The 24,971-nt window shown below is 35.6% G+C and overlaps 2 protein-coding genes across 5 annotated transcripts; one reads left to right on the top strand and one right to left on the bottom strand.

Moving 5' to 3' along the window:
- The first annotated feature begins 485 nt into the window (after positions 1 to 485).
- On the top strand, positions 486 to 10,757 carry LOC110104621 (AIG2-like protein D). Of its 3 annotated transcripts, none has more exons than XM_028701101.1 (6): positions 486 to 739; positions 1,115 to 1,187; positions 7,029 to 7,121; positions 9,873 to 9,956; positions 10,319 to 10,405; positions 10,612 to 10,757. In XM_028701101.1, exons 1-6 carry the CDS (start codon positions 582 to 584, stop codon positions 10,642 to 10,644), a joined length of 528 nt encoding a protein of 175 aa, XP_028556934.1. In that variant the 5' UTR covers positions 486 to 581; the 3' UTR covers positions 10,645 to 10,757. The 3 variants fall into 3 exon arrangements, with proteins under 3 accessions (XP_028556934.1, XP_028556933.1, XP_020689454.1); XM_028701100.1 differs by having other exon boundaries at positions 10,609 to 10,756; XM_020833795.2 differs by having other exon boundaries at positions 10,319 to 10,444; positions 10,612 to 10,755.
- Positions 10,758 to 12,642: 1,885 nt separating this feature from the next.
- Positions 12,643 to 24,055, bottom strand: LOC110104630 (auxin response factor 19). Of its 2 annotated transcripts, none has more exons than XM_020833810.2 (14): positions 23,617 to 24,055; positions 23,392 to 23,507; positions 21,112 to 21,210; positions 20,946 to 21,002; positions 19,958 to 20,113; positions 19,793 to 19,889; positions 18,879 to 18,969; positions 18,283 to 18,447; positions 17,992 to 18,114; positions 17,618 to 17,693; positions 16,979 to 17,117; positions 14,704 to 16,625; positions 14,342 to 14,532; positions 12,643 to 13,342 (listed from the first exon to the last, which is right to left on the bottom strand). In XM_020833810.2, the coding sequence occupies exons 1-14, from the start codon at positions 23,690 to 23,692 to the stop codon at positions 13,144 to 13,146; spliced, it is 3,507 nt and encodes a 1,168-aa protein (XP_020689469.1). In that variant the 5' UTR covers positions 23,693 to 24,055; the 3' UTR covers positions 12,643 to 13,143. The 2 variants fall into 2 exon arrangements, with proteins under 2 accessions (XP_020689469.1, XP_020689470.1); XM_020833811.2 differs by having other exon boundaries at positions 19,793 to 19,877.
- Between the last annotated feature and the right edge of the window lie 916 nt (positions 24,056 to 24,971).

Genomic DNA, 24,971 nt, shown 5'->3' with positions numbered 1-24,971 from the left:
AATAGGAGCATTCAAAAAACAAATGGGAAGTAGATTTAGGAAACGCATGACATAACCCACAGAAGGAAAGAACCAAAATATTTCTCTTGAGTAAAGCATCTGCAGTTTTCAACGCTTCCAACACAGGGCAAATTATTGGGTCAGGTGACTGGAGACTAAAAATAAGTTCGGACATCCAATAAAAATTTGCCACGTCACCTTGCGCTTTAGTTGCGCTTTTTGACTTGCGCTTTAGTTGCGCTTTGGTTGCGCTTTAGTTGCGCTTTACCTGCGCTTTAGTTGCGTTTTTTGACTTGCGTTTTAGTTGCGCTTTACCTGCGCTTTACTTGCGCTTTACTTGCGCTAATTTTAAAATAATATTTTATTAATATCTGGACACCTGACCTAATAATTTGCCATCCAAGAGAAAATAGAGTATCTCAAAATAGATTTTGAGTGCCAGATAAGATGAGCCCAAGTTTTAATGATTTAAAACCCTAGGATTTAGGATATACTAATTAAATGAAATCCCGGGTGCATATTTGTGATCAGAAGGTTACGGACGCCGGTGATCGCAGAACTGAGCGATAGATAAGCGGAAGATGACCACCGCGTCCATGACAGCCACCGTCGCCGAGTCCGCCGCTGCATCTTTGCCTCTCCACAACGTATTCGTCTACGGCAGCCTTCTCGCCGACGAGGTCGTCAACGCACTATTAAAACGCATGCCGCCATGCTCCCCCGCCATCCTCAATGGCTAGTCAGTTTTATCTTTCTCTCACTCGCTTCTTATTACAGAGTTTTATTATCTTGTAGATGCCGTACGATTCGCCGATCAATATACTCGAAATCCATCTTCCAGATCCTCCGAAATTATTGAAACAATATCCCATGAATTCTCTGTTCTCTCTAGACTATGCTTCAGTGCGATAACGCTGTACATGGTTTTAGTTGTGGATATGGTATTACTCCTAATTGTTTGTTTACAACGGCAAAATTGCCATGTTGGAACAGCCGGCCGACAAGATTTATGACAATTTCTTAGCTTTTCTATTCGATTTTGATGTTTAGTATTGCTTTTGGTGTTTTGGCACTACATGTGGATAGTTTACTAAACTAGACTACCGTTTTGCAGCCACAGGTATAGCATAAAGGGGCGTGTTTATCCAGCAATATTGCCAGTAGAAAGCAAGAAAGTCATAGGAAGGGTTGGTAACGAATCCTTCTATTGATTATACTTGATATCATCAGAGGGAATTTGATGTTGTTCTGTGGTTGCTTCATTGCATTATTCTTCAACTTATTCTATTTTACTTTGAAAACATGCACTTCACTTTGAATCTTCTAAATGCTTGGGGTGCTCTATTTTAATGATTAGCATATGGTTCAAGCAATGCATTGTAGGTTTGGTAATTATGTCACAAGCTCAAAACTCGTTGGATAGAATTTTAATTTTCCGGGAAGTGAACTTGACTCAAGGATGTAGATTAGAGAACTGCTCGACGAGTGAGTGCTCAAACAAATCGGCAATGTAGATGGGGTGCTACTATGGAATGTGGTCATCTTAAAGAGTAATTTTTGTATCGTGGTATAGGTTGGTATGTGAGCTCTTGGAGGAAGGGAACATGTGGTGATGATGATTCAAAGGAAGATGATGGAGATTAAAGAGTTAATTTTTAGCGGGGTATATGTAGGTATGTGAGCTCTTTGAGTAAGGGAACATGTGGTGAAGATGATTCAAAGGAAGAGAAGGGAGATTAAAAAGTTGTTGTCTAATAAAAAATAATATTGGTTGAAGTGTATGAGTGTTGAGTTAAATGATTACCACATCTTTACAATTTTTTGAGTGAATATATGAGAAATACATATCAAATGCCAAGATAAGAGATCTTGCGTGCGATCAAAACTGATGAACAAGACAAATAACCAAATGTTTAAGATGTAGTAAAAAATGTAAGTTGGCCAGTGAAAAGTTATCAAGGAAAGGAGAGAGAACACGATTGATGAGATAGTAGGCAATGAAGACCACATTCCCTTAGGATTGACGTTGGTTGGTCGTTCATATGAAACATTAAGGTGAGGGAATATCTAGTATATGATGGTTTTTGTATTCAACAATATCATTATGTTAACATATATAGGGTCAACAAGTTTAATAAATAATATCATTATCATAATAGAAGGCGTGGAATTGAGATTGCATAAATTTTAGAGTATTGTTAGTATATAAATTATTGAAGTAGAAAATAAAAGATAGATTTTTTGATAGAAATTATTTAAAAATATGAAAAACTTCAAATTTACATTTGAGTAAGTATTATCAAAGTGACTATAGAATAATCAACATTGCTTGTGACAAAAATGCTAGAATACCAGTTTAGCAAGAATTAAACTAGGTCAAAAAATGTTCTAGTGGACTAGCTCAAAAGGAAGAATTTTGTGACTAGTGATAGATAGGAAACAACATGCTATTGTTTTTACCCAACTTGCATTTAAAATAATCATATTTCGAGAGTGATGATAAGTTAAATATAATCTTGAAGTATCTTGGGAGGAGGATGACCAACCGACAATGCTATTAATATAGAGTAGTAGTGAAAGAGAGAGTGGATAGAGCATTATCTATCAAGTAGTAGACCCTACGAGCTTTCACAGCTCCACCAAATGTCTTCATTGGTCAAAAATATTTAAAATCACAATGAGAGGGATACAAATGTTTTTTAGGAAATAACTAGTCTTTATAAAAAAATAATAGATAATATGTTGATTGGAATTTTTTTGGGATCTGAAAAATATTTGGTAGATATAGATGTTTGAAAGGATATACAATGCCTTTTTCAGGAATAGGAGAGGCGAAACTATCAATAATAACGATAGGTGGTAATATGGCATGCAGAGAGATGAAAATATTTGACAAGTACCTCTCATATGAGAAAAGATGCTTGAATCTAAAATCCAGGACGTACTAGTAGAGATGACTACAACAAATTTAGAGAGAAACATCATGAGAGGCTGAGGGAGATGTTTGAGATTGTTGAAACAATTGATCATAATTTTCCTGATAAATAATAACAAATTTGGAGGAGGAAGTAATAGATTTAGAAGCATGTTGAATGTTAGGAACCATGGAGCCTACTGTTAATTTGGATTGTGTACCCTAGAGGGAAGAATGCAAATGGAGATAAATTCGGTAATATGATTTTTTTCATTCTACTTATGGTAACTAATTACGTTAGTAGTGAAGGGTTGCTACTAAATAACTCATTCCATTTACTTCTCAAAGTGTAACATCATTCTTTGATATGCATTTTTTTTCATTTGCTAGAGAAAAATGATCTTAGAGTAAAGATTGGAAGCACGAGATATATTAATTTTATGGATGTGGAATGAAGTTAAGCTTCTTCTAGCTAAGTCTTGAAACATTGCTAGTTGAGGCAAATGAAAGGTTCAAGGCTATTAAGAAACCGTGTAAGAATGATGTAGTTGGATGCTTGTCATTTGAAAATTTTGATGCTGTCACTTCTATATGAAGTAGACACTTCAAAGTGATGGAGTTTGTCATGAGAACCAATTGGTACCATTGAAATTGATTATGGTACCGGTGGTGGAGAAAATTTTTGAGTCATTGAGAGTTGATTGAGAAACTATAAAATTGTGTATGTGAGAGAGAATTATGTAAGTTGATAATTTACTCAAATCATTGAGAAAATGAGACTTAGGAAGTGGCCTTATCCTAAGTAGCAATTAAGTATCACCAAAATAGTGCATGGCTATAGTAGAAGTCAACCAACACATGTGCATGCCTTGAAGAATGCCACAATGGTCCTGATCAGGAATAGTGCATGACTATAGTAGAAAAGTTAGTGTTTTCCTTGATATCTGGAGAAATACCTTTTGTGCTTTATTCTTTAGAGATCTCATAATTATAAGAACCCTAATTGAAGGTTATCGAAATTAAAGGTCCAATCTGAAATTTTTGTTAGGAAATATTTTACTTTATTAAATGTTTGAATTATTCTTCCAATATAATTTCAGCTGCACAAGTTTTAGCATTCCAGTACCAAACTCTATTTTAATATTGATTGAAATAAGATTTTTTGATAACTTTTTGGCATTATTTTTTTGCCAAGGATCACGAAAAAAAATCTAGGACTTAAAAATTCAGGATTAATGCTAAAATTTATGGGATATCTACTCCGTATAAGTATATGGCAGTTAGATTGGATGGAATTCAGAACTTATATTAATATTTAAGATTTCTATTCTCTACATATGGACGCAAAATGCGTTAGTCACAATGACTACTGAAATACTTTTATGAGATTCTCTCGTATCGAATATCTACACAGGCTTTATTTTGTAGTAGTTTTAGCCATGCCACCCTGCCTAAACTATTTTATGTATGCTTTATAGATTGTGTGATGTGGACATCGGTACGAAGATTTGACGCATCTATCACAGGCGGCGTCGTAAATTGACGACCATTATTTAAATTTTCAATTATGAGTTATTTTCTGCATTTTAATTCTTATTTGGTGTATTTCCTGTTTTACCCCTATGATAGTTTATGTGAGTGTTGTGGCCCAAGGGGCAATTTTGTAATTTTTGATTTTTCTCATGTTGTGGCCTATATATAGGGCCTTTAGCTATTGTAATGAGGATGAATTATTGATATGACAAATCGTTTTCCACACTTGTGTTCTTCTTGTGAGAGAGCGTTAGTGAGATTTCTATGAGAGGAATCGAAATATTCACCAGCCGCAGGATGGGTCCGGGCTCGTGAATTGAAGTCCCTTGGAGAAGGGCAACGCAATACCCACCAGTCATTGGAAGAGTCTGTGGCTCGTGGTCGTTATCTTTTCCCCTCGTCTTTCTTCCTTACCCGCCACCATCCCCAATTGCTCCCAAGCCGCCGGCCACCTTTCCCCATTGGCTCCTCCAACGCTGGCCTTCCCCTTTTTCCCCACCATTAATGAGGAATAATGGCATCATGACATCCTCTCAAAATAACCCCCTTGAGTTAGGAAAGAGAAGCCCCAAATTTTGAAATTCAAATTTTGAATTTCAAAATCTTTCCTAATTTGCCCCGCCATATTTGGAAAGTTTTGAATCTCATTCAATTTAATTTTAAATTGAATAGGATTTAATTATTTCCCCTGAGTCAATTTGAAATTCAAATTTAGAATTTCAAAACTTTCCAATTTTGGAAGTTCCTAATTAGGAAAGTACTTAAATCCGCTTCATGATGAAATTCAAATTCAAATTCAAATGGATTTCATCATAAGCTTTCCTAAATCTTGTGTGCTAATTTGGAAACTCCTCAATGGCTTCCACACTCCTCCCCTCTCTCTACATGCCGCCGGCCTCACCATGAGTGGAGCCCCATTCAAGCCCATTAATTAAGGCATTGATTACAACTTAATTTGAATTCAAATTTCAGATTAATTTCCCTCAAAACCCCTCAAATCCTGAATTTAATTTCAGGATTAGCAATAAATCCCACCTTGGCCGAATTTTTGCTTTCACATCTAGGCTTTAGTTTATTTCCTAATTCTTGAGATGAGAATTAGGAAATAAGAGCTCTCTTCCTCCAAAAGCTGCGGCCAGAAGTCTCAAGCCATTAATTCCTTCCAAAATCCGGTGCAGTTATTTCCCTTTGGACAGATTTCCAAAAGCTGCTGCTGTTGGAAATTAATAATTATTTCCTTTTCTCCCCCACATTGCTCATAGCCGAGATTCCCTCTTGCCTTTGTCTGTTTGATTAATTCCAACAGGAAAGTCCTGTTTGGAAACAAATCAAGCTTATTTTCCCCAACCTCAGGAATCGAATTTTATAAAAGCTCAAAGCCTAGCTGGCCGAATTTCTTCTCTGGCCTGCACCGTTCAAATCCTACCAAAAATCAGCCTCTGTCTTGGGGAATTAAATCCTGTCTCGAATTTCCTTTGCTGGCTGAAAATCTTCAATGCTGTACCGTGGGAATTGCTGATCTGGAAGAGGTATCTCACGTTCACCTCTTGCTGGACAAATGCTTGAATTCCCCTTCCAATTTTCTTTGCTCCTAAGCATAGAAAACTGAAGGTTTTCTCATAATTTTGGGCTCAGATTTTGGTTCCAAAATCTGAAACGTTTTCTGGATTTTGGAACCTCTCCCTAGCAAACCCTTTTTTTTCGTTCTACATAATTGTGTTTCTCTATTATTCTTGCTGAAGTTTTCATTTTATGTTCCAGTTTAACCAAGTCCTTATTAATAGTGTTATTTGCATGTTATTTTGAGTCTGCATCTCATAATTCTTTCACATCAATTTTATGCCTTCACCTCAAGACGAAAAGATTATTTTGAACTGAAAATGAAAACTTCATCTATAATCTATTAAAATATTGGATTTTTTCTTTCCCACTCCAAAGTTTGCAGGGTGGAAATTATTACGGTATTGGGCAATGATCGAACTTAAGACTTTGGCAACAACTTTCGAGGTTCTTATCAACCAGAAACTGACACCCACGTACCAAAATAATGAGTTAATTATACTTGCCTCTTGTAGAAAGTCAATATTATACATACCTCCCATTACACTTGCCTCTCATTTCTGAAGCTCTAAATTAATGTATTGGCATTAATATGTAATGTTATATCTAACAAAATGGGAGGCAAATATAATTTTGGAAAACGGATTGGAATTGATACGTAATATATAAAAAGGCGGGAAAGTGTAATTAAAAAAAAACATGGGATTTATGTGTAATATTGACTATTTACAGATGGTAAGTGTAACTAATCATGTAATATTTTATCTTTATTGAGTTGATGAAGGCATTTTTTTAAAAATGATTTAGTGTTAATCGAAATTCATTGAAAGATTTTTCAAGTTGTTCTTTACCATGGGTGGCCTATTCTATTAAAATCCTAATGAACTATGACGCATTGCTTTGCTAGAGATATGATGGCAACTTATAAGTTTCTTCCTCCCTGTGCAGACTTTCCATCATTTTCATTTACATATGGTTTATTATACTGTTGGATCATAAACAAGGTTCTTTGTCTTTGCAGGTTATCAAGGGAGTTACGGATGCTGAGCTACATGTTTTAGATGCTTTTGAAGATGAGGAATACAAGAGAAGCACAGTGGAGGTCTTTTTGAATGTAAGCATCAAGTCATTCCTGTATATTGAAATGCATTGATTCTTTTTGATGGCTGTGATGAACATCATGGCCTTAATTGAGAAAGAACTCAACAAGTGGTCAGAATGCAATTTGAACATAGCATAGTTCTTGTTTACTAATGGGAATAACGTTCTTTATGCCTATGATGTGTTGTCTATCAGCGCAACCATTTAACATTCAGGCATTGTTATAAATAATGTTGGTGCAACATATGGACCCAACCTGAGGTTCATTAACTAGATGCAAATCTAGGTTGAATCTAGATCAGAGTAGTTCTAGAAATTTATCCCACCCATCAGCCACTTTCAATGAAAGTCGTAAGTCCGACTTTAGAGGAAATTTTTAGGTAAAAACGACCTAACCTCTAACCCCCAATTAACACACCTGGGCTACTTCTAAGTGAAGCAGTAATACCAGCATGTCAGGGGACTTTTAAATGAACGACCATAGATTCAAAATTCCTATGGGCAACATTGTTTATAATAACTAGGTTGTAAGACCCACCATATGACAACTTTTAAATGAAAGTTGTAAGTTCAAATTTAGAGGAAATATTTAGGTAAAAATGACATAACCTCTAACCCCCAATTAACAAATGGGCTATTTCTAAGTGAAGTAGTAAGACCTGCGTGTTAGAGAACTTCTAGATGAATGACCCTATATCCATAACCTAAACCATTGTAGCCTTGTTTATAAGAATTAGGTTGTAAGATCCACTACTCGTGAACTTCGACTTTTGAGAAAAAATATTTAGATAATAACATAACCCTAGACCCCTCACCCGGACATCCTGGTCTATAAGGCTAGGTTGTAAGACCCACAATACGGACTACTTAGCTTACAAGATTAGGTCGTAAGATATGTCATCAGGAAACTTTTACGGAAACCATAATACTTATCCAACAAAAAATCTTTGGGCCACCTCTAATAGAGGTCGTAAGACCCACTATTAGGGCTACCTTCAAATGAAGGACGAAAGCCCCTACCCAAATCCAATTATATTGGTCACTCTTAAATAGAGTTATAAGTCCCAACCCAAATTAAATTAAACTAAAATACACACATGTCCACTTCAGCCTATTCGGGATCCCTGAGAAGAGGCAACTCATGGTTGCTAATTAGATTCCCTGGATACTACAATTAATTGTTGTTAGTGTTGGTAAATTGAATCCACAGTATACCCGGGAAGATGGAATCATGGGATCATGATCGGGTGTACTTATCCTCTATAATTAAATCTAAAACTCTGTTGCACATTCTTACACTCCTTTCACGAAGCTAAGTGTATTTTATCCTTAACCGAGAGTGTTCTTCAAATGCATTAGAAGGGGTAATTAGCTATGTGGGCTTGCGCTTATAGGAAGTAGAACTTAGATCTATATAAATCTTGACACTACTCTCAGGGAAAATTTGATAAAATATTTAACTCAATCTACCTCTGAGAAAATTAAAGGGAACCCTAAGTTCGTAAGAGTGAGGTTCGCACTTGTTAAATGATTTTTCCATAGCGATCACCCATTTTAAAGTGTTATATGGAGGAGACCCCTTACACTTGGTGCATTTTGGGCAGAGGAGCACACCAATCTCTTCAGTAGAGCAGTACTTGAAGGAAAGAGATAAGGTGTTAGAGGAACTGAAGAGTCATTTGTTGAGGACACAACAGATTATGAAGAAGCAGGCATATGAACATAGGAATAACATCAGTTCGAAGTGGAGGACAGTGTATTCTTACAGATAAAGGACAATAGCCAATAGGAGGAACGAGAAGCTGACCCTGAGGTACGTTGGCCTTACTAGATAGTGGAAAAGATTGGAGCAACGGCATATTGCTTGAGATTACCCCCGACTGCCACTATACACCCAGTGTTCTATGTGTCACAATTGATGAGAGCTCTTGGGGAGCATGTAGTTAGTTCAAAGTAATCGACGACACTGACTGAGGATTTGGAGGTGGTGTTGAAACTTTTGGAACTGAAAGGGGTACGACAAGGAGAAGGGGGGATTAAGGAAGTGGTGATTAAATGGAAGGGTCTATCCGACTATGACGCCACCTGGAAGCCATTCAAAAGGGTGAAGCATCAATTCCCTTCTTTTGACCTTGTGAGTTGTTGAAGTAGAGGAGTACAATGGCACTGGTTGAGGATATAATTGTAGAAAATATATTTGAGCGTTTTGTACATATACAATAGGGATGATAAGACTGCAAAAATGGTGAGGATATGGAATAATTTAAACTTTAATTGAAATGGAATCTGTTTATAAGTTGTGTTATAATAGGAGGAATGAGTTGGAAAGAAGGATTCAGAAAGAAATGATCCCAAATATCTAGGAGTGAACTTACTGACGTGTTTGCTTACTTTGAGACTATTAATCTTTTTTTTTGGTGTATTTCCCATAGAATATAATTGTAGAAAATATATTTGAGCGTTTTGTACATATACAATAGGGATGATAAGACTGCAAAAATGGTGAGGATATGGAATAATTTAAACTTTAATTGAAATGGAATCTGTTTATAAGTTGTGTTATAATAGGAGGAATGAGTTGGAAAGAAGGATTCAGAAAGAAATGATCCCAAATATCTAGGAGTGAACCTACTGACGTGCTTGCTTACTTTGAGACTTAATCTTCTTTTTTTTTTTGGGTTTATTTCCCATAGAATATATAACATCCTTTATTTGGCCATTATTTTAAGGAAATCACAAGACTTGGGGTTTATTTTTATTACAGGATGATTCGGGGGAACTTTTTGCAGAGACTTATGTGTGGGCAGACAAAGATGATCCAAAATTATATGGTGAATGGGATTTTGAGGTACATTTATATGCCCTATATGTTTTTCAGATTTTGAATTTCATCACAACAATTTATTTCAGGGTGAAAGTCTTTTCATTCTTTATTATCTTTTTTTTTTTTTATATTATGATCAAACTTTGATCATAATGAATTATAAAATATTTTAACTTACTTTGAGATGAGCATTATTTATGAATTATTAATCTATTTTATATTATATCCAATTTAAAATAAATTTTAAAAATCATTTTGATCAAAGTTTGACCTGATATTCTCTCCAAATTTTTGTCCCAGATTTTCCGTTTGTAACTGCTTCAGCTTTTTTTTATTAAATTATTTCTAGTTGAAAATAATACCTGCTTTGGCTGCCATTTATGAAGGAATGGAAAGAACTGCACTTGAAGGATTTCCTCTCAATGACTGAAGGGTTCGTGAAGGAGTTAGAACAGCTAGAACTGAAAACAAGGGTGGCTACTTATGAAGCCTATTACAAGAAATTATAGAAGGATAGACATACATTCTTCAGTGAATATATCTATTTATTAATGAGATTTAACTGTGATAATTTAATCATTTGACCTCATACTCTTATTGTTAAACACTCAGTTTTTATTGCTCATTATAAGAAACTTTGTCTTCAAGAAAAAACTCATAGGCTCTGTTTGTACAGCAGATTGAAGGAGCTACAGTAGAACTGAAGCACTGAAGCGAGGTAAAAATAGAGGAGGATTCTGAAGGCTGGTAATGATGGTGATATGGTGGAATTGATGGAAAGTAAGTTTATTTATTTTGGGGACAGTTAGGTCAATTAAGATAAACTCATATATACATCATATATGCAAGACTCCAACTCAAGATCTCTTGCTTGATAGTCAAAGCTCCCAATCAAGATACAAGGTTTCGTTTGGGACGGCTTTCTTGATGCTTCGTAAAGCAACTTTATAGTACAAAAATTAAAATTTTTGTACTAAAAAACTGTTTTAAGAAATAGCGAGAAAACTATCTCAAATGAAGCCCAAGTTGAGCTGCGTGAAAGTAAGTTCATAAGTCCAAAGTAGGTAAGAAAGTTTCATCATTATTTTCTTTTTGAAGAAAGGAGCTCACAAAACATCCTAACAAAAAGGATTCGAGTAATCCCAAAGAGGTCTTACGTAACTCACCTTTTAGTCTGTGGGAGTTTTGACTATCAATGAAGAGGTTTTATGTTCGAAGCTTTAAACCCTAAAGCTTACGTATGTATTGTGTGTGTGAGTTTTATTTAATTGACCCAAATGTCTATACAAAATCTTTGAAAAGTCAATTAGGTCTTTTTATTTTAATCAGCTTTAAAAAAAATTAAGAGAAAATGTAAGAAATAAAAATTGTTTAAGAAAATAATTATATCAGGATGAATTTGGAAATTATTGAATTTATTTTAAGATAAATGTAACATAGTATTAATTTTAAAATAAATATGATGATTTTCAAGCTCATTTAGATATAATTTATATTATATCGGACAATTCATTTTTTTAAATGTTTGGCTGTTCAATTCATGACTACTTGCCTAATTAACTTTGTGCGAACTATTTGCCTATTAACTTTGTTCCAAGATAGCTGCTGGTCTCTTGCAGTTAGGGCTGTAAATAAACTATTGAATTTAAAAAAAAAAAAAACTATTGTGTCGAAATATTATACATTTTAATTTCAATTATTTATTTTGCGCGAGCTGATTTTTATTTCAATACACATTTATTTATTAAAATTTTATCAGAATAGGAGTCATAATTGAGTTTAATCATCTATTATTAAGATTTTAATTAATTATTTGAACACAATCTCATTACTTATTGTAAAAATATCTATATTTTTTTATCAAAATAGTTATAGACATCTCTCATTGTTTATAATATTTTATGAAATAATAAAATTATAATTATAATCCATCCAACTTTTAATATTTTCAACATATGATGATATGATTAAAAAAAATCGTTACTAGCATTACAGAAATATCATAAAAAAAAAAAACAAAATAAATCATCAAATAATAAACAATTATATTCACAAATATAAACCAATGAGCTAATAAATATTGATACTTTATTTAAGTATTGAACTTTAAAATTTTGATTTAAGCCTATTAACTAAAAGCACATATAAACAAATCTTGTATAATAAACTCTAAATTGCTTATTTAAAGCAGTAATTTGCTTACAACCAATAGCCCTAATTTACTCTTCTCAGTATTCTTATGTCTTATATAATATACAATTTGAGGGCAACTTTTATACCAATTTTTAAAATTATACTAAAAAGCTACTTTAAAAAACAGTAAAAAAACTTTCCCAAATAAAACGTCAAGAACAAAGACAATTGCAGGCATAAAATGAAAAAAAAAATATATAGGCTTCGCTTGGGTCTACTTTCTTATTGCTTATTTAAAAAAATTTAATATAATATTTTATTTTATTTATTTAAAAATTATTTTAAGAAGCAATAAGAAAACCGTCCCAAACGAAGCTTTAGAAAAGTAAACAATAATTTCATTTGTAAAACTTGTTTATCACAAAAGAGAAGCTATAGACTGTTTTTACAGAGGAAATACAGATTATTTATCATGACAGCTGCTGTCTTGACATATATGATTGTGATGCCATGCTTTGTTATACTTACATGATTAGGATTGATTTGCATACAGATAGTGACAATTAGAGTAGATTGATTGCTGTAATTATTGCTGTTATATACTGTCATCATCAGTGAGCAGGAATCAAAATAGAAATCTGTAAGCTGCTAACTTTTACATAAAATTTAGGCACCAATCACTGCATATAACATACTCTAATTAAGTCTTTATATCTTCAAGTGGAACTCAATCCTTAACAACTTTTGACTAATGACAATAACATATGCACAGCAGGAAAAACTGAAGACTTTCTGCTTGCAGACATCCAAAACAAATCCATCTTAAATAGGAGAATCAATAACATCAATGGGGGCTGAGCTTTCGACCTTAGCTTCTTCAATGTCTATGTGCTCTTGATAAAAAAAGAACAAGCTTTTCTTCCTTCAATTCCTGCTTTACCTTCTTCTAATTTACAAAGGTGAATGAGGTCTGGATTGCCAGCTTCTGGTCATTCTCAAAACTATAATCACAAATAAGGAAAACAGTGAAACAAGCTTATGTAATGGACAAACTTTTGCCCAATTAACTCCATGGGTGTCATTCCAAATGATCATAGGATCCAGTAGAAGGATTCCCTGAATTTTGGTCACACTGACCTCTCCATGCATTTCCACCATCAGAACTACTGCAAGCTTGATGTGGTAGGATGCCATTACCCAGATCACCATCCAAACTCATCTGTTGAACTTCTTGGGGAGAGAGAATCCTGATGTACCTCACACAGTTCACAAACTCCCTGTTCATTGAAAGTTGGAAGACACTATTTTAGGATGGAATTAGTGAAAATTAATAAAAATAAATAAATAACTAAATATGACACCTAAAGAACATAATTCCTTGCTTCACCATGGATTTTTTTGAGCCATGATATGAGACCAACATGAAATTCTATGAAATAATGAAGAGGAGGAATTTCCTATGTCAGGCAAAATGTTAACAATTTTCAAGTGGTAGAACTAAAACCATTACAACAACAACAACAACATCAAGCCTTTGTCCCCCTACGTGGGGTTGGCTACATGAATCCTTTTTTGCCATTGTGTCATGATAAAAGTCAAATTCTCATTTAAATCTAATAAAGAAAGATCATTTCTAATATTTTCTAACCAAGTCTTTTTAGGTCTACCTCTACGTTTCTTAACATAAGTCAAATCTAATACCTCAACTTTCCTAACCGGGTCATAGGAAGGCCCCCATTTAATGTGACCAAACCATCTAAAGCGACTCTCTCTAATCTTATCTTCCACTGGAGCTCGTATTTGCTTATTTCGTATCCTATATCTAAGGGTCATTGGAAGGCCTCAGTATCCACCTGAGCATCCTCATCTCCGCACAAAGAATCCCATGATTTGATAACCACACATTTCTTCCTGCTATACTTTGTTAGACACTGCATTCTAGATGAAAACATAGTAATTGGTTTCATTCTTAAGAAAGCTTTTTTCTTTGTGACTTCAGTGATATGTACTTTAAGCCCCTTCATTAAGGATCTTTCAAATGTTCAATCCCATAGTACCAAACTTTTAAAAAAGAAAGGGAAGTAATGAAAGATTCAAGTTCTTTTTTCTTCACCCTTTATAAGCTGCTTATGCTCTATGATGAACATATTTCCTCATCACAAACATTCTTTAGCATAACCAGACATGCCATTAGAATGTGAAGCAAAAACATAACCAATGCATCCATCTGTGTGTTTATTATGGGGTCGGGCTGCGGTCTAGTAAAAAAAACTTACTCCCAAGGGTCATCTCCCACAAGCAGAACATCATTCTCATGATCAACATAAACTAGCTTCCATCCAATCCTCTGCCGTTCTTCCAACTGTCCTTCAATGCTGAACATTCTTGCTAAATCACGTTTCAGTTCATCATATCCAGAGTATCTGGTTATATCAAGAGATCTACCCACAGCACCACGCTTGTAAACCTGTAATTGACAACAATAGAGAGCAAAAAAAAAAAAAAAACACAAGTTGGGATAAGCCAAAAAACATCAACTCTGACATCGTTTAATCAGTTTGTTTAATCAAATCAACCTAATTTCCTAGGCCATTTTAAAGTTAAACACCCTTAAGTTGAAATAGAAGGGACAACAAACCTTGGTAAAAGTGCGCATTCGTTGGAACTGAGTAGTTGGTCCCCAGGAATTTCTATTCAAGAGACTGCTCTCAGTTAAACTTGAATCGATAGAATTAAAAGCCATATCAGGAACTCCAAAAGACTGAGAAACCATTGATGATGACAACTCCTGTTGTGCATCCTTTGAGGTAGTATAGTTGGTAATTGGATTACCCGTTAATTGGTTTTGGTATTTTCCTGAATCAAGACTATTTGCAAGCAAGGTATCATTAGTTAAAGGTACTCCTAGCGGGACATCTATGTTAACTCCAAAAAGGGTATTATTCCTCAGATCAGTTCCTTGGACATCACTATCTGTTAATGTGCTTCTGAACAATGAAGGTTGATTGAAAGAAGAAAGTGGGAGGGTTTGCTGCAAAGACCCATCGTTTTGTGAAAGGCAAGCTGAAGTTGCTGAAGAAGAGGAATCCAAATAGTCCATCTGAGCAGAGTTGTTCAAATAAACTTGTGGTGCAACTCCCTGACCTTGCAGTTTTGGGATTGGCACAGATGGCTTCACATTTTGTTCTAATTTTGGAATATCTTTAACTAATTTGGTGCTTGCCGCCAGAGCTTCTAAAGAGCAGGGATTTAAAATTGTCACTGGTGATGGAGAAACCTTCTCCGTTGCAACCATGTTGTGGTGAGATATCCTGTTAAAAACAGGCTGAGGAAGTATTGCACTGTTATTTGTGGAAGGTGATGTGGAACAAGAAGGAGCATCATCTGTAAGGACTGTATGAGTTCCTCCAGCGGCCAACAAATTAGCCGTTGAGAGAACATTGGTTGATGGAGCAGGAAGTACACCCATAGGCAGCTCAGCAAGAGGCGTTTGTTGCTGCTGAAGCTTTTGCTGCAGCAGTTGTGAGGATTGTGGCAATCTTACATTCATGGATGCAACTTTACCACATTGCTGAGGGCTACTCTGTGGCTGCTGAGAAGATGGATTTGAATATGCTGGATGCTGTGATGCTTCAAGAAGTGTTATTTGCTGCTCTTGGATTTGTGGTAGTTGGGATTGTTGAAGCAAAGATTGAGACAAAAGTGATTGCTGTTGTAGCTGTTGCTGTTGCTGCTGCTGGAGCTTTTGTAACAACTGCAATTGTAACTGATGTTCAGATAAATGCAACTGATTTGTTTGATTAGATGCCTGAACGGGCATTCGGTTCTGCGGAATCAGTTGCTGCTGTTGCTGATTTTGGTGTTGCAACTGCTGCTGTTGCTGATTTTGGTGTTGCATCTGCTGCTGTTGCTGATTTTGTTGCTGCATCTGCTGCTGATGCAGAAGTAGCTGTTGATGCTGCTGGGAATGATTATTTACAAGGTTGGCCTGCATCACATGTTGATTCTGCATCAGTGACTGTTGTTGGGGGATTTGATTTTGTACCATAATTTGGGATTGAGTGAGATTATTCTGCAACAATGAAGGTTGCTGCTGTTGTGGAGTCTGGGTCTGGCTGAGGGAGACTGTTTGATTGATAAATTGCTGCCTCTGCTGCATAGAAATATCTTGCATCGGTTGCTGAGCCTGAGAAACAGAACTCAATTGATTCAGTGGGGATTGTATCTTTGGAAGTGTGTCAACCTGTTGGGCTTGTTGAGGTAGCCTGGGAGAATTGAACTGCATATTATTCTGCTGCAAAAGCTGAGCTTGCAAACCCAACTGCCTTGAAATGTCAGCAGCACCAAGATTCTGAATAATAGGATTAGTCAGAGAGCGCAAATAATCAGACTGAATAGCTGAGTTGCCCAACAATGGATTCTGTTGCATGCTCATCCACTGAGCTAAGCTCAAACCAGGCATTACTGTATTTTGAGACTGAGCATCCTTTATACAAATCTCCTCACCAAGCCAGGGCATTGCCCTTTTAAATAGAGTCTCCATCTCCGATGACTCATCATCTGCAACATCAGCTGGGTAACTTCAGAAATACCCAAATAGAAGCACAAAATCCATGCTGAGTAAGAAATGCAAAAAGATCTTTATAACAGAACATGGCAAGTTGTGGTTTTCAGTAAGCCCAATTTGGCATCTTTAAGATGATAGAAGCTTTTGCACGGGAAAGTAAGCCTAACAACTACCAGTCTTTTTATTATTGTTTTTAATATTCTATACGAATTTTAGTCCAAATCATGGGATGATTTTTTTTACCATATAAATTTCAATTTGCAAGAAAATAATAAGGTGGGAACTCAAAAAAGAAAAACCTAGAGTTTTTCATTTGAAAAGCTACAAGTAAACAAGAGTTATGGACCTGGCATTCCTGGTTGTCTTGGACGCTTTGTCCTGAAAAACGGTGGGGGGCATATGAAGAAAGGGGCTGCCACAGGTTCAATCTCCCATATAGACACCCTGTTGCGCCTTTCCCCTGGTGCAGATTCATCCCATCCTACCTGGTTAGCAATTCAAAAACACATAATGAATCCTCACTTACTTTAAGAGAACTTAGAATAGAAACCAGGAGAATGCTAGAGAAATATTTAGAAAAGGTAAATTACATCCAGACCCATCAAAACTTTTGGTAGACAACAATGAGCCTCACTATTCTCCAAATTTTAGAATTCCTAAGGCTTCATTTTGAACAACTTTCTCACTGCTTTGCTTTTCAGACTGCAATCATAATTTTTGTTTGTCCACTGCTTTTTCGCTACTTTTTTTATACTAGGAAGCTCCTTTTCACAACTACTTTAAAAATTATTTTATCTACAAAGCTTTACCAAGCAGTAAGAAAATCATTCCAAACGAAACCTAAGTTTTAAAAACTTTGTATATCCTTAACATTAAAGATATACATAAAACATTATTAGAACTTGCACGATGTATTTTTTCATGGACCAAACTTGAGGGGCCATGATGTAACCTACTCCATAAAATTAGATTTCAAGTTAAAAACCTGCAAGTTGCGCCACTGCGAGTTTTTCCACCTTAAAGGATCAAGATCGCTGATACCTGTAATTGTACCCATGTACCTACAAAGCAGGAAAAAGAAAAACAGCTATTCAATTTCCACTTTTATAGAATGAAAAGACTAGCCAGCACATATGAATACAAGGATGCTTTACTTTCAAATACTACCCTGAAAGAACAGCAGCTTGACTCAACACATAAAAGTACCATGAACACAAGAGCTTATTATACTAGATGGAGACCAACTCAAGTGATCAAAAGCTTTAATCCTACCTTCATGCCTAATTCAGATCAGATAGACTGGCCAGCACATATTGAACACAGGAGCATTTAAGATAATTGAAAACAGCCATGCCTTACCTTCTTGTTCCAGATTCTTCAGTTTCAAACATCATTCGAAAACGCATCCCGAGAGAGAGCTGATGACCATAAACTGCTTTGTTGTACTTGGCTAAAGGAATAACAAATTCTGATGGACTAGCCCTGTTAAAACACAGCAGTACAGTAATACTCAAGCGGCAGGCACAATGTTAAACCTGTATGATTTATATTATCATGATCATTGAAATGAACCTAATGCTGCAAGATTTGTCCTGATCTATCAAAGTAAGACAATAAAGAAATATGATTAACAAAGAAGAAACAACAAACCTGGGATTATAAAATATGGTAAAAGGGCTGCTGTTTGCTGCTGCATGAGCTGCAGCTGCGAGAATCCCGATGTGCATGCTATCACTCGATAAAACCGAAGAAGATATATTAGTAGGTTGTCTGTTAGCTCTTCTGATTCCCAAAAGAAGTTGTTGTTTCTCATCCCTGTAATGTATGAATGAAACAGTTAGCATATTCATACGGTACTCTCACACGAGAGATTATTGTGTGTGGACACCAGACAAAGAGAACCGTCCGATTTTCTCTCTGTCGACAATAAAAGCACAGTTACAGTAGCAGACTGCGCTTTGACTGTAGACAGAGAGAAAATTGGACGGTTCTCTCGGTCCGGTGCCCGCACACAATAAAAAGTCACTTTCACACATGTACTAGAAAAAAAGTTGCCCCAAAGACCATCAGTTAGAGAGATGAAACATGTTTGTTGTTAAAAAAATAAATAAATTCTTTTTAAGATTCCAAACACCATAGTGCTCATTGCTAAATTACAATGGCCAAAACGAGTGGGATGCACATCCTGTAATAGACAGACCTAAAAACAAAATGTTCCATCAGAATTCTGTTTACCTTAAACATACCTAATAAATAAGACTGAATCGCCAGCTAGGAGCCTCTTCCCACTTACAAATAGGCTCCAACCAGTTGTTAGCAAGTGCCTTTTTGGTTGACCTAAGATCACAAAATGAAATTTTTTAATACATTACACAAAGTAAATGAACAAACAGTTAACAAAGTTGCAATATAGTTGATTTGAAGCATTTTCAAGATAGTGCATGCAGGTTATAATCATATCTTCACATGAAGGGGAAACCTGAAAGCAGTAGTTGGAATTAGATATGTTTCAGCTTCAGCAAGGATTGCATATAATGCCAGTCCCAAGTCATATTTTAGAATAGGACATTCAGGATCAAGTATTAGGGAGAGTGAACAAAAAAGAGGCCAAATTTCGGTTAGACGCACCAACGGCTAAATTGTCATCAACCAAAAAAATTTATATATGAGTAAGGGCCAACCAATTAATATTCTATTCAATGTGGGACTCTCAACCCAATGCTTCAATGAGCCTTAACAATCTCCCTATTACTTGAGATCTCTCAACATGAAAGCTCTTAACATTATCAAATATCATGTAACAAGAGCCCACTCAACCACATGGAGCCACCATGCACGCCCGCCCCACTTTAACTTAGCTCGATCATGGTAGAAGCTAACCAAGGCCTATTAAGCCATAAATTATATGAAACATTAAATCTCGACCAAACTATAGGCTCTAATACCACTTGATAGGGAGTCCAAACTAAAGTTGAAGCCAAAGTTGGGCCAATATACCAGTGGTCAAACATGCATACAATCTAAAAGCTTAGCTAAAACAAACCACAACAAGCTTCTTCATATTAAAGAATGGTCATCAATTAAGAAAGCATATACTACATACTGCGAACACAGGTAGATCACTTTAGTAGGTTAGGATGTCAGTGTTTAGCCGAATTACCTCGATAGATATGTCTGAAGGTCCAAATACTGTCATGCAAGTCTCTTGCCTGCAGTTCTTGAGCTGGTGGCTGCATTGAGAAGTCCTGCATGTAGTTCTAAAGGAATAAAAGAAATGGCGTTGCCCGCAAAAGAAGACATTCTTTGGCTAAGAGAAAATACTTACAAGAGGAGGAAATATCTTCTCTGCAGCGCGACGGGGCACTGAAAACCCTCCATGTGTGCTGGTATCACTAGCGGTTAGTGTTTTACAGAAAAATTCTGTTTGTGGTTTGCTTGTTTTCAATGCAAGATCTGTTGTCAGCAGTGTTTTCTCATCGTACTATTAAAAAAAATAATAAACTCTTAGTCAGTATCATCTGAAGGAGGCTAACATTTTGAAAAAGCAACAGTTGCAAGAAAGTTAAAAAATGTACTATGAATGTCCTTTCAAATTCGGTTGCTAATGTTAGAAATCATCAAAGGCTAAATCTTTGCTTCATTAAATTTGGTGCTAGTACAAATATGCCTATATAAAGGCAAAAGAAAATAATAATAAGGAAAATATAATAAAGTAAAATATCGAGGACATATTGCAATAATAAACATCATAAACTTCTATAATAACTATTAGCCATATATGATAATATTGATAATGTAATGTTTTAAGAATAATAACTTTAATATTTCTTAAAGTCAATACATTCTTTAAGGTTTTGATATATCTCATAAGGTGGGAGCTTATCAAATAAAATGAAAAATAATAATGTATGCTAACAGCCTCCATAAAATCTATAGTTTTGGCTAAATGATCTTTAAGAATTTCTTAACCTCTATCAATAGAATTGGACACTTGAAAAAGGTGTCCTCAAATTGCTAAATTGGACTGTTAAGCTAAATTAGCTTGCTATATGCACCCACCAGAAAGTCAAGACAAACTATTGAGAATCAAATACTGGGTAACTCTCACAATCCTCCCAAGAACACCTAAAATATTGAATTGATCATGAAGAATGAAACATCGCAGATGCATATGCGGGCAAGGCAAGAGCAAATGGGCCTAATTAGTTGGCGAAAAGCCTCGGTTTCATTCTCAGAAACGTGAATCATAAGAGAATCAAATAACTAATTTAAGAATGGGATGCAATAAGCTACACATATTTTTTAGTACTTACTGAATTGACTGGCTGAAGGGTCATTTGTGCATAAACTTCATCTGTTTCTGTATCCGCCTACAGAATTGAGAGCACATATGATCAATAAAAAAAGGTAATTCACAGCATTGTTTCCCCAAAAGCTTTTTTTTTTTATACTTGACGAAATAAGAGAATTTAAACATACATGTAGAGTAACATTGTGAAGAAGGCAAATAAGTTTGGAGGGCAGGTTTGGATAATTTGGAAAATGAGCATCAATATCTTTTTGCATAGATGCTGCTACCTGCCAAACATAGAACCCACATCACTTTAATAAAAAATGCTGGCAATATACTGCACAAATACCATCCACATTCACAAATTGGTTATTGAACATGAACATATAACCAATATGCAATGTTAATTCATCAACCAACAAACAGATAAAAAGATGAATTATTATCTAGAAGTTTCGTAGCAATATGTTGGGGATCAAGTCATTAATAAGAGTACACATTTAGATATCTTGGATCTATTGTTTAGAGTGATGGTGAAATAGAGGGGGATATTATCAGCATAATTCAAATTGGATGGTTGAAGTAGAGGAATTCATCGGGCCTATTGTGTGATAGAAAAGCCCCCCTCAAACTTTAGAGAAAATTCTATAAGATGGTGGTGAGACCTGCAATGCTTTATGATGTCGAATGTTGGCCATTAAAAGAGAAGCACAATACTAAGTTAAGTGTTGCAGAGATGAGGATGATCATGTGGATGAGTGGCTTTACCCTTAGACATAGGATACAAAATGAGCATATACGTGAAAAGGTTGGAGTAGCGCAAGTGGAAGATAAGATTAGAGAGAGTCGCCTTAGATGGCTTGGTCACATAAAATGAAGGCCTTCTGATGACCTGGTTAGGAAAGTAGATGTATTAGATTTAACTTATATTAAGAAAGGTAGAGGTAGACCTAAAAAGACTTGGTTAGAAAGTATCAGAAATGATATTTCTTTATTATATTTAAACAAGAATTTGACTTTTCACATGACATAATGGAGAAAAAGGATTCATGTAGCCGACCCCTCATAGTGGGACAAAGGCTTGATATTAATGTTGTTGTTGTAGTTGTTCGTAGCAATATGTGCATAAATACACAAAAGTAGTTGCCCGGTGAACTTCAAATAGATGTTAAGCGAATGTGAGATTCTTAGATCTTTAATGCCAGCTGTGTTGCAAGTTTGTTAATGCTTCATAAAAAGCTACTGTACTGTAAAGTTCACATTAGTAAAGTTGGTACTAGCTGCTCCAGAGTCCAGTTCAAATGGCCCATAAAAAAGGTCCCATGAAACTTTTCATGGGAAATCAACTTGAAAGAGCCAACTAGGAGTGAAACTACTCCAAGACATTCGTACAAAATTTTCTCAAGAAAAGAAAATTTAAAGATCTGAATCCAACAAAATAATGAGATTAAGTTTATCTAGTTACCAGTAAAGACTCATAAAGATGAAAATCAAAGGCACTCACTATTTTTGGTCATAAAAAACTCCTTCCTTTAGATGAAGGTGCAAGCAAAAACTCCACTTTCATAAGCCTACTAAGTTAGGCTTCTATGAGTCTATATCCTCAATTCAAAGCATTTTCACGATTTCAAGGTACGTCTTAGAAGTTTTTTGAGCTTCTATCGCAATTTTTCTTAAGCTGCTTAGGGGAACAGTTCAAGAGAAACTCAAGAAGAAGAGAAATTTAAGAAATTCTGGGATAAATCACATGGCTAAACTTCAAATGATTATTTCCTAACATTTCAACTCAAGAACCTCTTGATCTGCACAAGACCAAAAGTGATAGCCAAGAGTTACGATTAGATTGTCATAAAATCCTCATCACCATTGTGAAATCTCTGGTTCAAAGAGGAAGGAAAAAAAAAACTCCTTAGAATGGCATCTAGCAGTAGTCTTTTCTCAGATGAAAGCCACTAGAGCTGTCATCGACTAGCAAGCTTTACAGATTCCCAATGGGTAAGGTCTAAACCTAAATAAACAGTAAAGCAAAATTGAAACTTCTCTGTAAGATAATATTGTTAATGAAATAAGCAGAGGCATATAGAGAAAAGAAAATCGGCAGAAACTGTGAAAAAAGAGAAATAATTCCAAAGAATTCACAATAAGAAGCAGTAAGCAGAAATAAGAGAAAGAAACAGTGTAGTAAATCCCCATTTAGCCATACAAAACCAAGGAAAGCTTAAACTTTATTCCTTCAAATCCATTTACAGAAAATTTTACCTGCATGCAGCAGATCCTCAGAGCCCCAAAAAATTATAATTTTCGTTAGAAACAATGAAAGCTTCAATCATAGAAAAGAAAAACTTGTTCAAAATCCATAAAGGGAAAATAAAAGCCTTAAAAACAACAACGCCCGGCAGTTCAATCCACAAATTACGCCATAGAACTAAACGGAGCAAACACCCAAATCAGGTGACCTTCCCTCTCACCTGCTCGCTGTGCCCCTGCGGGAAGTAAGCCACGAGACTCCCCACCGGCGGAAGCGTCACCAGCGGCCCCGCACAGGCGTGCCACAACTCCGGGTTTATCGTCTTCCTCTCCCCACCTGCATCCCAACACCAAAACGTTTCATCCCCTCACCACTTCCCACCACCATCAAAATCAATCAAACCAAATCCAGCATAGAATAGAAAACGCTCGCACTCCTCACTTACCATCGCCACCAGGATTCGCCGCCGCCGTTGCTGTGGCCGCCGCGGCCGCCGCAGCCGTCGCAGGGGATTTCATCATCACCGCTATTGCAAGCACCGCCGCATCTTAGACCAGAGGATCGGAGCCGCCACCGTTATTACCCCAAAAATAGAACCTTTACAGCTTCAGCTCCAGCTCCAGCTCCAGCTCCCACTGGATAGGTGGCGGCGGATGGGGTTCAGTGAGCTTGAAGCCGATAAGGGTAAGGGGGCAGTCAGCTAGTGTCCGGCGAACCACTGGCTCTTTGCCCGGTGAGAACGAGAGCAGCGAAGGGCGTGGAAGAGTAGACAGCCATGGAAGTAGGAGAGAAGAAAGTATTTATTTATATATAAAAAATGATAAATTTTTTAAGAAGCTGAGAAATGAAGCGTGCTCGTGTGGAACAGTGCTCCGTCTTTTGGACCAAGGTGGATTAGGCAGACAGACCTTTTGCTTTTTTAAGCCGATTTTTTTTTTCAAAACTACCTAAAAATATATATATTTATTTAATTTTTTTAGAGAGTTTCTAAGGCTTTGAAAATTGATTATTTATGAATAAAATATATTTTTAAAATTTGAATATGAAATTATTAAATTTTGAGAGCATTTGAAATTGTTGGTTGAGTTCAAGTAGGTAAATTTGTAATTAAGGTGATTCAATTATAGTTTATTGCTAATAGTTCAAAGGTTAAGAAATGAGTAATAATGATGATACAAATTAAATAGCGCACTGTGTCAAAAAGGTTGATGGATTGGGTTTGAGTTCGATCAGAATTGAACTTAATCCAAATCCAATTAACTTGAATTTGACTTGAGCCTGGACTATTAACCTACTTTGATTACAAAGAACTTTTTATGATTTATTACCTATACATTTTATGATATTTAATAAAAATAGTAATAAAATTATACTAACAAGTAAAAAATTTAAGGAAAAAATATTAAATATGTTAATTTCGACTCAAAAGCGGGTTTGATGGTCAACCCAAACTGGAATCATTTAATGAATGAATTGTAAAAAATCAATATGAACTCGACTCATTTATTAAATGGGTAAATCTAAATCTGATATTTTTTTTTATCGGATTGATGGGTCGGATCATTTATTGACAACTCTACTGTGATGCATATATTTTGTTATTAATTATGCATAGATTTGATGTTAAGATTTTAAGTAAGGTATTACTCTATTTTGATCTCTCTCACGTAAATTTATTTTGTTTCCTTTATGGACAAGTTTTCTCCCACCACGAGAGAACTGGAGCATGCATAAGAGTATCTTGCTTTGGTCACTGTCGTTTGTATTTAAACTCGTGTCAAATAGTTTTTTTCCCAGTGA

This window comes from Dendrobium catenatum, unplaced genomic scaffold, assembly GCF_001605985.2.
Source record: "Dendrobium catenatum unplaced genomic scaffold, ASM160598v2 fragScaff_scaffold_1638, whole genome shotgun sequence".
Lineage (NCBI taxonomy): Eukaryota > Viridiplantae > Streptophyta > Magnoliopsida > Asparagales > Orchidaceae > Dendrobium > Dendrobium catenatum.
This window is presented reverse-complemented; position numbering and strand designations above follow the sequence as displayed.

What these genes read in the sequence shown, in the direction of transcription:
- LOC110104630 (XM_020833810.2), bottom strand. Translation starts at nt 23,692, where the DNA reads ATGATGAAATCCCCTGCGACGGCTGCGGCGGCCGCGGCGGCCACAGCA. An exon ending in CGCAGGGGCACAGCGAGCAG is followed by an intron (nt 21,211 to 23,391) that starts GTGAGAGGGAAG and finishes TATGTTTGGCAG; the next exon opens with GTAGCAGCATCTATGCAAAA. An exon ending in AGAAGATATTTCCTCCTCTT is followed by an intron (nt 19,890 to 19,957) that starts GTAAGTATTTTC and finishes TTATTCCTTTAG; the next exon opens with AACTACATGCAGGACTTCTC.
- LOC110104621 (XM_028701100.1), top strand. Translation starts at nt 582, where the DNA reads ATGACCACCGCGTCCATGACAGCCACCGTCGCCGAGTCCGCCGCTGCA. An exon ending in CCCGCCATCCTCAATGGCTA is followed by an intron (nt 740 to 1,114) that starts GTCAGTTTTATC and finishes ACCGTTTTGCAG; the next exon opens with CCACAGGTATAGCATAAAGG. An exon ending in CAGTGGAGGTCTTTTTGAAT is followed by an intron (nt 7,122 to 9,872) that starts GTAAGCATCAAG and finishes TTTTTATTACAG; the next exon opens with GATGATTCGGGGGAACTTTT.